This window comes from Meles meles, chromosome 21, assembly GCF_922984935.1.
Source record: "Meles meles chromosome 21, mMelMel3.1 paternal haplotype, whole genome shotgun sequence".
Classification (NCBI taxonomy): Eukaryota; Metazoa; Chordata; class Mammalia; order Carnivora; family Mustelidae; genus Meles; species Meles meles.
Window position 1 is genome coordinate 26,727,134 of NC_060086.1, and position 17,286 is coordinate 26,744,419.

Consider the following 17,286-nt stretch of genomic DNA (forward strand, 5'->3'; position numbering starts at 1 on the left):
AGATTACTTTAAACAAAAAACCTTGTTTAGTGGAACCTTCAACTCAGTATAAAACATGCATCCTACCATGTAGATTTGGGAAAGGAAATAAAAGTTTTTTTGGTTTTGGTTTTTTTTTTAATTCCCCAGCCCCCTTAATGAGTGCTCATCCTCCAGAAAGAATTGTTGATTAAAGCATGTTTTTCTTTATATCGCAAATCCACAATCAGGGCCAAAATCTATGCAAGATGGCTGGTGTGGTGATGATATGCCATTGCCTGGAAATCGCCCCACTGGCTGGGAAGAGGAAGAGGATGTAGAGATTGGAATGTGGAATAGTAATTCATCTCAAGAGCTTAACTCATCTTTAAATTGGCCACCATATACAAAGAAAATGTCATCGAAGGTAAACATTTCAAGGGCAGAGAGCTCTTGAAACTTTAAATTCCACAGGTAGTTTACCCTCAGAAAATTAATGTTCTTCCTGCCCATTTATGGCAATCAGTACAGTGCAGGCAGTCCCCAACTTAGGTTATAGCCTCTTGTATGGGCAGCCACCTAGGAAACGGAAGACCACAGGAACTTCCTTTCTCCCCACTGCTACAGCTTGGGATTTCTCTCCTCCTCCCCTTCCACCAGTGCTGCCTGGGACAACCCCTCATTCCAGGGTGGTGCCTGCAGTGGTGGGGGTAAAGAGAAGGGCAGATCTCCATGTTGACTCTTTCCGTCACACTGCCAGTTCATCTCCCATTCCACCTCACCTGCAGTCCTGACCTCCCCTTTATCCCGAGTCACCATCTTTTTTATCCCCCATCTGTAGCCCTCCCCCTCCCCCGGAAGGTCCTGTGACAAAAATCCCTAGGAATGAGCAGAGTTTGATTTTTCTCTGATATGTGGACAGATCTTATTCCCAGACCTGCTGGTGCATCAGAGCCCTATGGCGTTCTTTATAAGTACGGCTTCCTGTACCCCAGGCCTCCAATAGTTCTGGAAATCGGACCCCAGATGTCTCTGATGCAGAGCCAGAGCTGAGAAGCACTGAAGTAGAACACTGGTTCTTAACACGTGCTGTTGGATGCTGGTGTCAGATTCTTTTGGGGACCATTTTCAGAATATGGGCCCAGACCCCCAGGTGGTTCTCCCTTCCCCACCCTATTTGAGAACTGGTCTCCCCCCTCTCTCCCCACCCGCTAACCTTAGAGGTCAGATATCCAGTAGTTCCACCAGTTGCCCACCAGGGTCCCTCCCTTTTAATCCTGGGATTCTCAGTCTAGGAGCTACCATTTTCATTTAAAAATATGTTTCATGTGGCTGAATTGGCCTATTGCCTCTCCATATAGCTTTTGAAGTGCTTTCCCATATTTTACATAAGCCATCTGATCCTCATGACCTTCTGAGGTAGAATACCGATGAGGAATTTGAGACCGGAAAAGGTGGTGACTTGCCCAAAGATGCATAACTATTAAGTGACAGAGCAAGGACTTAAGTTTAGGTCTTCTGACTCCAAACCTTGTGTTCTTCCCACTGGACCATGCTGTTTTGTGACTTTGTCTTTCCTTACAGGGTCTGAGTGGCAAAAAAAGGAGAAGGGAAAGGGTGTGTAGCCTTTTTACTCTTTCTCCTTTGTTTCTGCTAGTAAAAATCTTTTAGAAAGCAACTGCAAACACTTATTTAGCCTCTGCTGTGTGGCAGGTACTGTGCTTGGTGCTGGGGATTCAAAAACACTAGGAAATGAGCTGTACCCTCGAGGAGCTCAGAATCTAGTGTGGGGCTGTAGGAGAGGGCTGAGGAGTGACCACTTGAGTTTGGAAGATGCCTGTGGGTGAGGTGTGCCAGGGAAAATAATAGCCTGACTAGTAACCTATAGAATTTCTGGAAAGAGGTAACAGCTCTATAGTTAGATTAAGGGCAGATAATGGGACCGCTGGGTGGCTCAGTGGGTTAAGCCTCTGCCTTCGGCTCAGGTCATGATCTCGGGATCCTGGGATCGAGCCCCACATCGGGCTCTCTGCTCAGCAGGGAGCCTGCTTCCCCCTGTCTCTCTGCCTGCCTCTCTGCCTACTTGTGATCTCACTCTGTCAAATAAATAAATAAAAATAAAATCTTGGGAAAAAAAAAAAGATTAAGGGCAGATAGTAAAGTCTTTTCATTATCATGCCAAAGAATTTGAACTTTATTCTGTATAAAATATGGAGCCAGTGAAATTGCATAGAAGGCAACATGAGTTGGGTGGTTTTTTTTTTTTTTTTTTTAATTACTTTCTTTAAAGAAAGCTGACCAGTGATTCTATGAAAGATAATTGGCACAGAGGAGAGACCAGAGTTGGGAGATTTCAGTCAGGAAGCTTCTGCATTCATTCGGGTGAAAAGTGAGGGCCTGAATTGGGAAGCCAGAGTGGATGTGTAGTGCAAGGGATTGATTGGAGAGGCATTTCAGAATAGAAGGGACAGAAGGCCTCAGCAGCCATTTAGGCATGGGGGCGGGGGTAGGGGGCAGAGGAATCAAGGAGGACTTCAGAAACCATGGCGAGGGTTAGGTGCTTGCTTCAGAGACCTGCGCTTGGGAGGGGGGGATCGTGAAGCTGTGTTCTGTACCGTGGTCGGAAGGAACAGGCGGTAGCAACGGGAAAGGGGAATTAATGTGACAGACCGAGAGTGGCTGGTCCCTGTGACATCTAACCTCCTGTCAGCCAGGCTCATCATCGAAGACCATATTCCCTCAAAACATGTCTCAAAGTCATTTCTGTACTGCCCATGCCCAGCCAGCCATGGCAGCCAGCACCAGGGCTGGCTGTAGGGGGATTCCCAGCCTCAGCTGCCGCTGGGGTATGTGTTCCTCAGCAACACAAATTAAAATTTTAAAATAGCTTTTCATTTGGAAACATGGGATGCTTTTTCAGTACAGTGCACATAGCATAATTAAATTACTGGTTGCATTGGTTTCTTTGGACTAACCTATGGAACCTAGCAACTACTTTGACTTTAGTGTGGTGTCAGAACTCCACAAATTCAGATTGTAATGAAGCCCTTAGAACACAATCCAGTTGTAAACTGGAAACTGTGATGAGCAGTTCTCATCATTCTAAGGATCTTTTTTCTTTTTGTGGGTCGTCAAGGCCCTTTGCTTCCGTCTTTTCCTTCTGACTACTTGCCTTTAGAGATTTCTCTGCACATTACAGCTATACCAGAGGACTGGAGCAAAGGAAGTTGAAAATCAAATAAGTTGATTTGTAATTGTTAACAACTCTGCTAAAGAGTTTGTTGGAGGAGAATTTAATTGGCTAAAAATGAGAGTTGGGAATTGTATTGAAGTTTTTATTAATAACTGCTCAGATCAATAGAAGTGGCCATGGTAGCTTTCTACTCTTTTGTTTTCCAAAGGGAACCATGAAAGGTGGAAACAAACAAGAAGAAGCTTGGATAAATCCATTCGTTAAACAGTTTTCAAATATCAGTTTTTCGGTAAGTGTATTTTCCTAGCAGCCCCCTCCCCTTTTAATGGTGGTCTGTAAATTTACTCTAAATATGGTTTTTTGGTTTCCTTAACAAGGTACTGCTGTCTTTCAATTGTATGAATGTGCTGGAGGTTAGAGTAAAATTGGCCTTGAAGCCGCCTTTATTTTTATAATTTTAGCTAAAAATATTGATCACATCTTATTTTGAAAATTTTTTTCTTATTAGACAGTGAAAAGTTTTGTAGTCCTTGATTTTTGACAAATAGTGAAGTAAAGCAAAAAATTTCATCTTTAATTTATTTTCATTGATAAATTAAGACCTGCTAACATACTGTGTTTTCTTACTTCAGAGAGACTCACCAGAAGAAAATGTACAGAGCAATAAGATGGATCTTTCCGGAGGTAAGAAAAAGTTAAATCAGTTGGGGTTCATATTCATCATGGATGGACAAATGTTTCTGTGATGTCATGGTTCTAAGTAAGCACTGACCTGGACCAAGAGAGTGGAGATCTGAGTTCTTGTCACAGCATTCCTGTGCTCTCAGCACACACTAGAGTGCAGTGGTGTATGAGTGGACTGCCTTCAAAGTACAAGTCACTGTGCATGTCTAAGGTCATCATGATTGTAGTCTGATGATCTCAGATCTAGTCCGATCAAAAAGGAGTTATCCAGGTTGAGTGATAGATTCTTAGTAATTTAGGAAACAGTAGATGCAAAGGCCCAGATCATATGACAGAGACAAGTTGAACCAGGCTGGAGAAATGGAAATAGTTCCATGCAGTAGAAGAAGAAATATAAAATTAATTGTGGTGGTGGAAGTGTGGTGATGAGAGAAGCTTCGACAAGGGGAGGGTGCTAGAATATGAGGCAGGTGCTAAATCATGAGGAGCTGGGGGCTATGAACTTCATTCTGGAGGTATGGGATTAAGTAATTTTAAATAGGACAATGACATGATTGGGATTTATGTTTTTAAAAAAATATGGCTACAGGTTGAAAAAATCCTAGGACAGAAAAGATTGGTGGCAGAAGACTGAGAAAAAGACACTAAAAGTATCAAAAGTGGTTCGAGATTTGTTGCAGTAGCCAATGATGATTTCAAAGCTCTAAATAAGATAGTAGGTGGGAAGCCTCTTTATTCAGTGAAGATGAAGGAATTAGGATCAACAAAGTTGAGAACCAGTCTGAACCAATTCATTATAGAGGTGGGAGGGGGGGTGTGATGAAAGCTGATTTCCAGCTTGCTTACTTGCTTACTTTCAGGATTTTACTTATTTGAGAGAGAAAGAAACAGAAGGAGCAGGGGGAGGGAGAGATCCAGCTTTCTTGACTGGACACTTTAGTAGGTGGTAGTGTTATTCTGTTAGTCTGATTCCAGGCAGGAGAGCGAATTACACAGTGATTTGAGCAAGAAGGTTTATTAATATAAATATGAAGAATTATTCTCATAATAAAGTTTTGGCTAGTAAGAAGTAAAGGGACCACAAAAGAAGGTAGAGTAGCAGAGGTAAGATAAGGAGAGATGACTAACCTTAGGACAGAGAGAGTGTGCATCTGAGCCAGGGCTGAGATCCAGACCCTTGGACCTGGCCCTCTGCTCACCACATGGCAGAGATGTCATTGTGGTGCCACACTAGAATCACAGGACATCCATCCGCCTTCTGGGGAAGTGTCTCACTTGAGCTCTACAACAAAACTGCCAGAGTGGCTGCTGGTGGGAGAGGTAAGCCTGGCCGGAGCATGTGTCTGGGGCAGCTGTCTGTGCTGCAAGAGAGAGCACCGGGACCTGGGAGGCACCATGGGTCTTCTGGTGGTGTCTCTTGCACCCTCTACCGACAAAGCTGCAGTGTCAGCTGGCAAAGGGGAAAATAGGTAAAGGGTCTAGATCCCCCTTTTTTTGGGGGGGGCAGTGAGAGCTGAGAGGCAGTGGGTCAATGATTGGTACAGTTCACCCCACCTGGGTCACCCCACACCACCCGTCTTCCGTACGCACCCTTGTGCACACACTTCTGTTCCACTGTAGTGGCAAAGCGACTGTCTCTCTTCTTAGCGAGGTACAGCTTTCTTTCCTACAAGTGAGGAAGTCTGCCCTCTCATCAAGTTGAGATAGACATAGTCCCAAGAGTTGTTGCATTTATTATTGGCGGCTTGAAGTCAGTCATAATTGAGACTGAAGGACTCAGTTGTAAAGTTAACTTTCAGTAGCTTGTGAATAAAATATAAATGGGAAAGAGAAGAAAGTGGTCAGCCTATACAACCACACTCGTGTAACGAGCCATAGAAAGCATGCAGAGCGAGTCCCGCCCACGTTTCTGTCATGGTCACAAGCTGTGGTTGGTGTGCATGGCTTCTTTCTTGCAGCACCCATTCCTGCTGCCCCACTCTCAGCCATACCTCAGCACCCTGGGTTCTTCTGCTGGTCCAGTGACCCAAACTTCTGTTCCTAGAGGGTCTGAGCCCTTATTCATGTGCCTTTTCTTGATTGCTGTAGTTTTTAGTTAACCTTTACTCGTGGGCCTGGAAATACTGAAGAGCACCCCACCCAGAACCAGAACTCCTGGATTTGAATCCTTGTGGCCTTCATTTTATATTAGAAAACCCATTTCCCCTTGGTGATCAGAATCAGTCACACCAGCCAATACACAAGCTCCTTTTTGCCTGTGGTTCAGTGGCACAGGAAGGCAAAATGTCCAGGTATAGTGTTCATCTTATCATTCAGCTGCCTGACGTGTGTCCTGGTAGAACCATTTTGTCTCTTGAGATCTCCAAACCTGCAGAGTTGCCAGACCAGGAAGCAAGAATTCTCTGAGTGGTTTATGAGGTATAATAGTGAGAGAAGCCGCTCATTCTCACCTTTTGATTTCCAGACCTCTGTACTCTGGTGATGTGGGAGACACTGTGTCCTGTGAGGCAGAAGCCTATCCCCCTCTCTCCCTTTTTAAGATTTGTTTATTTGAGAGAGGGAATACGAGCAGGAAGGATAGAGGGAGAGAAAAACTGAAGCAGACTCCAAGATAAGCACACAACCTGGCATGGGGCTCCATCTCACAAACCCAAGATCATGACCTAAACTAAAATCAAAGGTCAGATGCTTAACCAACTGTACCACCCGGTGCCCGTCCTTTGAGGATGTTGTCCCCTGACTTGCTTTGTAATCAGTTCTGCCTATCAGTTTGGCTAGCTACTTTTGTGTGATGATGTATGCATTCAGACCATTTGATCGCATGGACATGATCCCATCACTGTCCTCCTTTTGCTGTGGAGTGAGTTCCTTGATTAGACGCAGTGCTGTGAGAATTAAGCCTTCTGCAAGACCACGGGTGGCAGAAGCATTACAGTCAGGAAAAGCAAATTCGTATCCAGAATATGGGTGTGTTCCTGTGAAGACAGTGCTCTGCCTCCTCCATGTCTCACCGAATGGCAGAGAAGTTGCTGTGCTGCTGTGCTGGTGGGACTTGCTGGAAATCTGCCCTCTAGGGTTCTGGGCAAAGCTGTTCATAGAGAGGTGTCTCATGGTTTGGAGGTATGTGGGAATGCTGGGAGACGCTGGCCAGGGGGTGTGGCTGAGCACCCTGCACTACAGGAATGGGGCAGTGGAGGAGCCGCCAAGTGAGCGCCTTGAACTTCCTCCCTCAGTGGCTCTCCAGCGCCCTCTACTGACAAAGCCTGGCAAAAGAAAAATGTAAAGAGCCCAGATGTGCTTTTCACTCAGCAGTCAAAAAGGGTGACTTTGGAGCTGAGAGCCATTAAAGCAATCAATAAGTGGCCATTATTATAATTTTTTTTAATCTTTTTTTTTTTTAATTTTTTTTATTTATTTATTTGACAGAGAGATCACAAGTAGGCAGAGAGGCAGGCAGAGAGAGAGGAGGAAGCAGGCTCCCTGCGGAGCAGAGAGCCCAATGCGGGGCTCGATCCCAGGACCCTGAGATCATGACCCGAGCCGAAGGCAGCGGCTTAATCCACTGAACCACCCAGGCGCCCCAATAAGTGGCCATTATTAAAGATAAGAAATCTATAGGAATAGCAGGTTCGATAGACAAGAAATTGAGTTTAAAGTTTCAGAGAAGTCAAAATGAGGAGAGTAATGGACAGAGGAAAACAGAGAGGGGAAGATGTGAACCGGTCTGGTCTTCAGTTTCTTCGTCTGCTAAATGGAGGTAATAATAGTAGTGTTACCAGCATTAAATTCGAACATGCATTTTGAACAGTGCCTGCCACATAGTGTGCATCTATCCAATGGTGCTTTGTCTTGGCTGTTTTTATTATTTGTATCTGGGAACTATGTTTTTATTATTAAATTAAGCAGATTAAAGATGACCGAAGAAGTCTTAACCATCTTAGTACTGGTCTGTTTTCAAGTTAATTGGTTCAGTAAAATAACAGTATCTGCTAAACCCAACTTTACTTCTGGGCATGCCAGATTTATTGAATGCATTTTTTACATGTTCTTGTCAAGGCAGAAGTCATGTCGGGAAGTGAATATTTTGCATTCTGCCGTAAATTTATCTGAAGCCAGTGAGATTGTTATCCTACATAGTAACATAGTTTCCTGCATTTCTTAGGAATGTTACAGGACAAACGAATGGAGATAGATAAACATAGCCTAAATATTGGTGATTACAATCGAACGGTCGGGAAAGGCCCTGGTTCTCGGCCTCAGATTTCCAAAGAGTCTTCCATGGAGCGCAGTCCTTACTTTGATAAGGTAAGTTGTTCGTTTGTTTTGTTTTGTTTTGTTTTACCCCTGTGGCTGATAAACTAGTACACTTAATAGCATAATTTTCTCATCAGTGGTTTAGGGCATTTAATGTAAAGTACTATAATCCGGTGCTGTTACTGGATTCGTAGTTCATTCTCCTCTTTATGTTTCAGTTTAGCATAGGGATTGCATTTGTATTTTCTTCTTAATCCCGTAAAATATGTCTGGTTCTTTTTATGTACTCTAGAATTAACACTAATCTCTTCTGTTTTCTACCCGTTTCCTGTTGGTGCTGCAATGTCACGTGACTTCTCTTCTGTTCCTGCAATGATTTCTCCCTTCTGCTTGTTTGCTTGGCTGGTGTTGCACATCTTTCTGTCTGTCCACTCAGGATGGCATTGTAGCAGATGAATCCCAAAACATGCAGTTTATGTCCAGTCAAAGCATGAAGCTTCCCCCTTCAAATAGTGCACTACCTAACCAGGCCCTTGGCTCCATAGCAGGGCTGGGTATGCAAAACTTGAATTCTGTTAGACAGGTAAGTCCACGTGTGTATTTTAGGCTCTCTGTTGAATGATTTATATAAGTAATGAGATCTCTCTCACATGTAGTTACTGTGTTTAAATCAGTAATACAGTGTGGTGTTGGGACATCTACCCCTGAAGAACCCCACTGGTATTCTTTCACTGTCGCTTGGTTTTGTAGAATGGCAATCCCAGTATGTTTGGTGTTGGAAACACAGCAGCACAACCCCGGGGCATGCAGCAGCCTCCAGCACAACCTCTTAGTTCATCTCAGCCTAATCTCCGTGCTCAAGTGCCTCCTCCATTACTCTCCCCTCAGGTAATCACTCCTGCCCTCCTCTCTTCTCTTGACCTGGAGAAACTTGATATTTGAATGAGGTGGCTAATGGCTCATCCTTGTGTCTTTGAGATGCAGCTAATTCAGCATCAGCTGTCCTTACAGAAGGATGTGGGCAGGGTGAAGAAAATGAGTCCAAGTTAAACGAAACCTAAAATTTACCATTACCTTCCGTAAAACACCTTAAGGGGAGGAGGGCAATAGCAAAGTAAATTGGCTGGTTTAAGGGTCACCCTGTCATCTTTTAGTTAACCCAGGGAAGTGTATATGAACAGTAAAGCAAAAGAAGACAGAACATAACCAGCCCTCCAAGTGAATAGTCCACAGATTTAATTGTTCTATTGACAGTTCAGAATACACCGTACATTTAGTTAGTTTTGACTTATTTGATCAACATTATTAACTTGCCCTTGTGATCCTAAGGTTCCAGTTTCATTGCTGAAGTATGCACCAAACAACGGTGGCCTGAATCCGCTCTTTGGCCCTCAACAGGTAGCCATGCTGAACCAGCTATCCCAACTAAACCAGCTTTCTCAGATCTCCCAATTACAGGTAAGTAGAGTAACAGCCTTAGTCATACGTTTATTGGGCGTCGACCATGTGTAGGAAGTGTTGCAGCAAACAGCCGGCACTGTGGCCCTCAGGGAGCTTATGGTCTGTCGGTGAGGACAGACCATGAACTCGAAGGACAGGATGCTCTGTGAGCACCCCCAGCCGGGTCTGAGGGGGTGGAGGGGGTAGGGTGACTGGGGAAAATATCCCTGATGAAGTGCAAGTTTATATTGAACAAGAGACCGAATTCTGCGGTGGCTTGAGGCCAGGGAGTCCCAGGAAGAGGTGACGCCAGATGAGGCTACACTGTAGATGTGTGCATTCGCGGCAGTTGCCTGAAGCTCGCAGCTCTGTGACGCCAAGACGCTGACGGCCTTTTCACCCTCTTCCCTCCAGCGATTGTTAGCGCAGCAGCAAAGGGCCCAGAGTCAGAGAAGCGTGCCTTCTGGGAACCGGCAGCAGCAAGACCAGCAGGTAGATGACATCCGTAATCTGAACTCATTGCAGTAGAATTGTAACGAGATGCGAAATGCCTTTATTAAAATAGAATGGAATATGTGGTTGGTTAAGTCTCCTGTTTGCCTAGAAGTCCTCTTAACTAGTATGCAGCTGATTGTTCACCTTCCTGCCCAGGAGGAGCGGTGAATCAGCAGTGAGGAGGAATATGTGGCTATCTGGGAAGCCTTTCTGTCCACTGTGTTTCCCAATCATCTCTCTGTTTCCAGGGTCGACCTCTTAGCGTGCAGCAGCAAATGATGCAGCAGTCCCGGCAACTCGATCCCAGCCTGTTGGCGAAGCAGCAGACCCCGCCATCTCAGCAGCAGCCACTCCATCAGCCAGCCATGAAATCTTTCCTCGAGAATGTCATGCCCCACACTACACCCGAGCTGCAAAAAGGGCCATCACCAATAAATGCTTTCAGCAGCTTCCCGATAGGTAGGTTTCTCGTTGCCCTGAGCATTCAGGTGATGCTCGGGGGCCCCCGGCTTACTGTGTCTGTTCCTCGAGCGGCTCAGTTTTGTCCCCTCGGGAGAACCATGCCGGCCCTGGGACCCATTCCTCTCCAAGAGTTGCTTTGCCTCTTGCTGGTTCAGCCAGTCTTCTTGCTTCAGGGAAGGCCTCTTTCCATGCAAGAAAACGACGCTGTTTCCAGAACCCCCTGCTCTTTTACAGTGGGTTAGAATAAACATGAATTTGCTCTGAAGCCCTGGGTAGCTTCATCAGAGGGTAGAAGAGGGAAGGTTAGCAGTAACCACATGCCAGAGGTGCACTGAGCTGCGCTGCTCTGCAGGGACAGCTGGGAACAGTTACATCTGTGCTTTCGGAACCTGGAATTGTGATTCTCACCTACATAGTGAGGGATGGTCTCTGGTCTGAGTAGAGAAAATCAAGGCTAGAGGAGGATTGCCTTGGTTGTCTCTGCAGTTGCTCCCTCTTTCCTTTCTTCGCTCTGTCCCCAGGCATCATTCCCTCTGGAAGTTTCAGGCCTGAGTGTTTTCTCCTTCTTTGAGTCTCTTTTCTCCTTTGTGCCTTTGATTCTATTTTGAGCCTTGATCACACCCTCTTCATTTTGCTTTTTCTTTCTGTCTTTTCCTGTAACCGTGGTTTCTTGTAAGCCAGCTTGGTTGGTTGCTGGCCCAACTGGGTCCAAGACAGTCAGTTAGTGTGCATGTTCTGGGCTATGGGCCTGGGGCCTGCTGTTGCTTCACTCCGGCTGGACAGTACACATTTTGGCTCTCCCTGGTATTGCTGTAGACTCTGAGCTAGGACATGGGTTGCACTTTGAGTCCTTGGGATGGTTAGCAATCTCATTAGGTTTCCGGAAGCAGTTCCCTTGCCAGTTACCAGTGTAGATAAATACCTTGGAATTTATCTACATTGTGATCCCAGAGACAATAGTAGTGTGGTGAAAGAATACTCAAGTACATTGAGACATTGTGATCTTACCAGTGAAGGGAAGTGACTCTTGCTGTTTGCATACTAGACATACAAATTGGGCCATTGAGGAGGTAAGTTTCTAAATATGGGATTTCCTGTTCTGACTGGCTTTATAGCAAGAGATACCTCTCCCGGGGCGCCTGGGTGACTCAGTCCAACTCTTGGTTTTGGCTCAGGTCGTGTTCTCAGGGTCGTGAGATTGAGCCCCATGTCAGGCTCTGTCGGCGCTCAGCACAGAGTGTGCTTGAGAGTCCCCAACCCCTGTGCGTGTGCTCACATGTGCACGCACATGTGCCCTCCCCAAATAAATAAATACAAATCTTCAAAAAAAAAGCCTACTTCTTGGTTAAGAAGTCTGCTGAACCTGTACAAACACAGTATGGTTGTCTAAACCAGACATTGGCAAACTAGAGCCTGTTGACCAAATTTGGCCAGCTGGCTGGTTCTGTAAATAAAGTTTTATTAGAACACACAGCCTTGCTCTTTTGTTAATGTGTTATTCTGTGGCAGCTTTTTTGCTACAACAGTTACGTAGAGACACTGAGACCTTGTGCCCACAGAGCCTGAGTTAGTTACTGTCTGAACCTTCACAGGTTCACAGAAGAATGTGCCAGGTCTTGGGTTTAGCTCAGGAGTCCAGAGAGCAGCAAATGTAATTGCTCTCTCCACAAATAAGGGATGATATTAGAGAATTCACACTGTTAAAGTTTTTAAGTTTGACCTGTTATCAATCACATGGACTGTCATGAAACCCAAGTATTGAAAACTATTTGTTTTGAAATTTAGAATGGGAACAATGTGGCTGTGTGTTAAACAAAGATTCTGGTTCCCACTGGAGTCTTTTTTTTTTTTTTTTTAAAGATTTCATTTATTATTTGACAGATAGAGATCCCAAGTAGGTAGAGAGGCAGGCAGAGAGAGAGAGAAAGGGAAGCAGGCTCCCTGCTGAGCAGAGAGCCCAATGTGGGGCTCGATCCCAGGACCCTAGGATCACGACCCAAGCCGAAGGCAGAGGCTTTAACCCACTGAGCCATCCAGGTGCCCCTGGAGTCTTTTTTTTAACAGGTATCTCAGATGATTCTGATATTGATGGTCCTTGGATTAAACTTAAGAAACCCTGGCTTAACGGTCAGTTTTCTGACCAGAATATGTAAGATGGAAATTTCCATCCTTGTTCCAAGAGGGTATCTGAATCTGATGTGTGTCATCAGCAAAGTTCAAGGAAATTGTGCTTTGAGATATGAGAGTCTTACCCTTAAGTACAATTGCTAGAGCAAGACATTTTTACTTTCAAGTGACAGTATCTTTTGTCTGGCCAGTCAGTTGAAAATTGTTGTTTACAAGCAAAAGATAACAGCTGAAAGTGTTTATTAATATTTCTTCATGCATAGTGCTCTTGGGGGATAGCTAAAGAGATCTATTTTAGGGGTGCCTGGGTGGCTCAGTTGGTTGAGTGTCTGACTCTTGGTTTTGGCTCAGGTCATGATATCAGGGTTGTGAGATCTAGCCCGGTGTTGGGCTCCGTGCTAGGCATGGAGACTGCTTGAGATTCTCTCCCTCTCCTCCTGCCCCCCTGCCCCGCCGTCCCCTGTGCACGTGTTGTCTTGCTCTAATACATAAATAACTCTTTTAAAAAAAATTTTTTATTAGAGATAAATGTTAATAGTTGGCTTCCTTAAAATTATCTCTTCTTTTATCAAGGAATTTTAAAATTACCAAAATTATATGAAGAAATCGTTTTCCACAGTTGACACAGTTGTGGTTTTAACAGTTTGATGGTTTGAAAACATTGGGTTATTGAATAGTAGAATAGCTGTTAAGGATTTTTATTTGTTGCTCTCTGATAATGTAGCCATGGCTCTTCTCTCAATGTTATTTCTGCACAGCCTTGGCTGGCGGCCCAGAGTGTCTGTTCTGCCTGCCTTGCCTTTGTCTGTAATCATTTGGCTGTGCCACATTTGCGGGGTGATATTTATTAAGGAACAGACACAGGATTGAAAACAGATTAGTTACATATGCTTTTCCAGAAAATGGAAGTTGTGGTATCAGAAAGAAAATGTGCTGTATTTTATAAAGTGGTTTTTCTGGGCACCTGGGTGGCTCAGATGTTTAAGCGTCTACCTTAGGCTCAGGTCACGATCTCCAGGTCTTGGGATTAAGCCCTACGTCAGGCTCCCAGCTCAGAGGGGAGTCTGCTTCCCCTCTCCCTCTGCACCTCCCCCTGCTTGTGCTCTCTCTGTCTCACTTCCTTTCAAATGAATAAATAAAATCTTTAAAATAAATAAAGTGGTTTTCTGTTATTGTTTTATTTTTAGGCTTGAACTCAAACTTGAATGTAAATATGGATATGAACAGTATTAAAGAGCCACAGTCAAGACTAAGGAAGTGGACTACAGTGGACAGCATTTCTGTGAACACATCTTTGGATCAAAACTCCAGCAAACATGGTAGGAAACAACATTCTTAAGTGCTGCACTTTAAAAAAAAATTGTAGACTACTAAATCTAGGCCTTTGTTTTATTTTATTTATTATTTATTCATTTATTTTTTAGAGGGAGGGCTGGGATGGAGGAGAAGGTGAGGGAATCTTAAGCAGGTTCCACATCCAGTGCAGAGCCCAGCTCAGTCTCATGACCCTGAAACCGAGAGCCAGATCCTTAACCGACTGAACCACCCAGGCGCCTCTACGCCTTTATTTTATTTTAAATGTCTTTTTTAGCCATATTCTCTTATAACCTTTCCTCTTTACTGAAAAATGCTTTATTATTAAATCTTAGTTAAAATCAAAAAGCAAAATTAACTTTTATTACACTGTTGTACAAAATAGAGATTGAGTATACGTTTGTGTTTTAAAAATTATTCCCCCTTTGGGGCGCCTGGGTGGCTCAGTGGGTTAAAGCCTCTGCCTTCAGCTCAGGTCATGATCCCAGGGTCCTGGGATCGAGCCCCACATCGGGCTCTCTGCTCCGCGGGGAACCTGCTTCCTCCTCTCTCTCTGCCTGCCTCTCTGCCTAGTTGTGATTTCTCTCTGTCAAATAAATAAAATATTAAAAAAAAAAATTATTCCCCCTTTGATGGTCATTTAGGTTTCTACAGTTGGTTTTATTCTAATATTCTACTTAGCATATACTCAATTTAGTGTGATGGGGAGAATATTAAAAACTCCCAGCATAGTTTGACTTCTGCCAGTTTTTTGTATATTGGCATGTTTTCTTGATACATTTTGTTGCTATGTGTAAATCATATATATTCAGTATTCTTGTTTTTTCATCTGTTAATTAAATTTTTTTTTAGAAACATCATTTTCATCTTATTTAATATTATCAAATCATCTAGCAGATGTTAGTGGAGTATCTTCTGCTATCCAAGGACTGTGCTAGGCCACCTGGAGCACATAGATACTTATGGACATGGATGAACACAGTTGAGCATTTGTAAGCCAGGAAAAATACCCTGAAGGAACTCATTGTTTGGTCACAAAAATAAGCATGTGAACAACTTTAGTACGCTGTGATAGGTGCTATAAATGTGAATCCATATGATGGTAAAAATAGTATGATAATGTGAAGTCCAATGGAATATTGAGTCAAGAATGAGGAATTGTGGGTGTAGTGGGTGTGGAAGGGCTTCACAGAGAGACTGCTGAGCCCAGTCTTTGGCTTTACCACGCAAAGGAGTAAAGAAAGAATACCAAAGAGTATATAGCATTTGAAAAGCAAAAACAGGGCAGCCTGGTAGGTTCTGTTGTGTGGGCCTGTCACAGAGGTGAAGGGGCAGAGAAGAAGGAGGAGGAAGGCAAAGCCAGAATAGTAGGTATGGAGCAAATCACAGACAACTTTATGCCATTAATCATTTAGAACTTGAATGTGGTGGCTACCAAAGCACAGAAGACTCAAAGCAGTGCGGGACAGAAGGCAGTGGACATGGAGGGGATGCATGAGAAAGAGCCTTAGAATTAAGGATAGGAGGGCTGGGTAAGTAGCCTAACTCCTTGGGCAAACATTTGATCATCCGTGACGTCCCTGCGTAGTCACTCCCGTTGAGCGCTCTGTGGCGCTCTGTGAACTCTTGCTGGGCGGGAGCGTGGGAGCACAGGAGTGTAGGTAATGGTGGCAGAAATGCAGGAATCAGAGCAGGCATGGTGGGACAGACCCTGAGTTGATTTTAGGCTTGTCAAGTGTAGTATTTTGGGTAGTGCAGAACATGGAAAAGCCCAGTAAGATATTAGGAATAGAGACCAGCAATTGGAAGAAAAATCTGAGCTAGAATAATGTTTGGTATTCATCACAGTGTTGAGGTCATGGACGTGGGTAAGGTTGTCTCAGAGGGACAGAGCCTAGAAAAGAATAAGGACAGCATCCTGGAGCCGCTAGTGGTGAAAGGAGTGTCTGGAGGGGTCAGATGTGGAGAGCCAAGATAATGCTTCTACCATGTGGTTTTCTGTCTTTTGGGTTAAAATGGATATTTCCATGTCTGCCTCACTTATCTGAGCCTCAGTTTCTTCGTAAAAATGACCTGCCTCTTTCCTTCCTTGCACTGATGTGGCAGGCGTACCGTCCCTTGTGTGTTCTCCAGTGTTTGGCATCCTGGCAGATACGGTGTGTCCTGTACAAGGGGTCCTCAGGCAGCATAGGTTTTGAAGTCAGATAACACTTGGGATTCCATTCCAGTTCCTAAACTCCTCAAGTCATGGTGTTTGCATCTGCAAAAGGAAATGATAACCTCCCAGAATTGGTGAGAGGACTGAATAAGGTAAAGCCATTCAGCTTCCCTTTATTGCCTGGCACCTGGTGTGCAGGCTTTGGGTGGCAGGGGCTTCCTGTAAGCAGCCTGTTGTCCTACTTGCTTTTTATTGGCTTCAATTAATGAAGTAATTTTGTATTTATACTTTGTCCTCTTTTTTTTTTATTTTTATTCATTTGTTTGTCATAGAGAGCACAAGCAGGGGGAGTGGCAGGCAGAGGGAGAAGCAGACTCTCCCACCTGAGCGAGGAGCCTGATGTGGGCCTCGATCCCAGGAACCTCAGCTTAACCAACTGAGTCACCCAGGTGTCCCTACTTTGTCTTCTTTTTAAACTTAGTATCGATCATTTTTTCACTGCATTTTGTTGCATATACTGTTTCCTTTTGCACAAATCTGTAGTGTGAGCAGTAAATTGTTAAGTGTTTTAGTAATTAGCTTAAACAGTAAATACCTCTATTCTTATGTAGCAGTCCAATGAATGTATTCTAGGAATGTTCTTTTCAGAATAAGAAGGAAGATGTCAATACTTTTTCTTTACTTCAATCTATATCCCTATCATTCGTCCCCTACCCATTCTTCATTTACTTAATTTGACATTTGAAACTTAGTCATTCTTTCTCTTTATTTTTTAAAAATTATTTTTTTTGGGGACACCTGGGTGATTCAGTCAGTCAGTTAGTCCAACTTCTGATTTTTGGCTCAGGTCATGATCTCAGTGTCATGAGATGGAGCCCCCACATGTCAGGCTCCATGCTCAGCGTGGGGTCTGCTTGAGATTCTCTCTCCCCCTGTGCCTCCCTCTGCTTGTGCTTGCTTTTTCACTTGTTTTTAAAAATTAGGGCACGTGGGGGGCTCAGTCAGTTAAGTATCTGCCTTCGGCTCAGGTCATGATCCTAGGTCCTGTGATCGAGCCCCACATCAGACTCCCTGCTCAGGAGGGAACCTGGTTCTCCCTCTCCCTCCACCTGCCACTCCCCCTCCTTGTGTGTGTGCATGCATGCTCTCTCTGTCAAATAAATAAAATCTTTAAAAATATTTTAAAATTATTTTTCTATTA

General features: G+C 44.2%; 1 protein-coding gene across 5 annotated transcripts in view; it reads left to right on the forward strand.

Annotated features, from left to right (window-relative positions):
* The window catches only part of TNRC6A (trinucleotide repeat containing adaptor 6A), a 105,867-nt gene that overhangs the window by 70,426 nt on the left and 18,155 nt on the right, over positions 1 to 17,286 (forward strand). For 3 of the 5 annotated variants that reach the window (XM_045994015.1, XM_045994019.1, XM_045994020.1), the window contains 11 exons: positions 210 to 385; positions 1,543 to 1,575; positions 3,360 to 3,440; positions 3,784 to 3,835; positions 7,998 to 8,140; positions 8,526 to 8,672; positions 8,840 to 8,977; positions 9,419 to 9,547; positions 9,944 to 10,021; positions 10,273 to 10,483; positions 13,801 to 13,932. In XM_045994015.1, the coding sequence (XP_045849971.1) occupies positions 210 to 385; positions 1,543 to 1,575; positions 3,360 to 3,440; positions 3,784 to 3,835; positions 7,998 to 8,140; positions 8,526 to 8,672; positions 8,840 to 8,977; positions 9,419 to 9,547; positions 9,944 to 10,021; positions 10,273 to 10,483; positions 13,801 to 13,932 (1,320 nt within the window). The remainder of the gene's footprint in view (positions 1 to 209; positions 386 to 1,542; positions 1,576 to 3,359; positions 3,441 to 3,783; positions 3,836 to 7,997; positions 8,141 to 8,525; positions 8,673 to 8,839; positions 8,978 to 9,418; positions 9,548 to 9,943; positions 10,022 to 10,272; positions 10,484 to 13,800; positions 13,933 to 17,286) is intronic. The other 2 variants (XM_045994016.1, XM_045994018.1) reach the window with 2 other exon arrangements.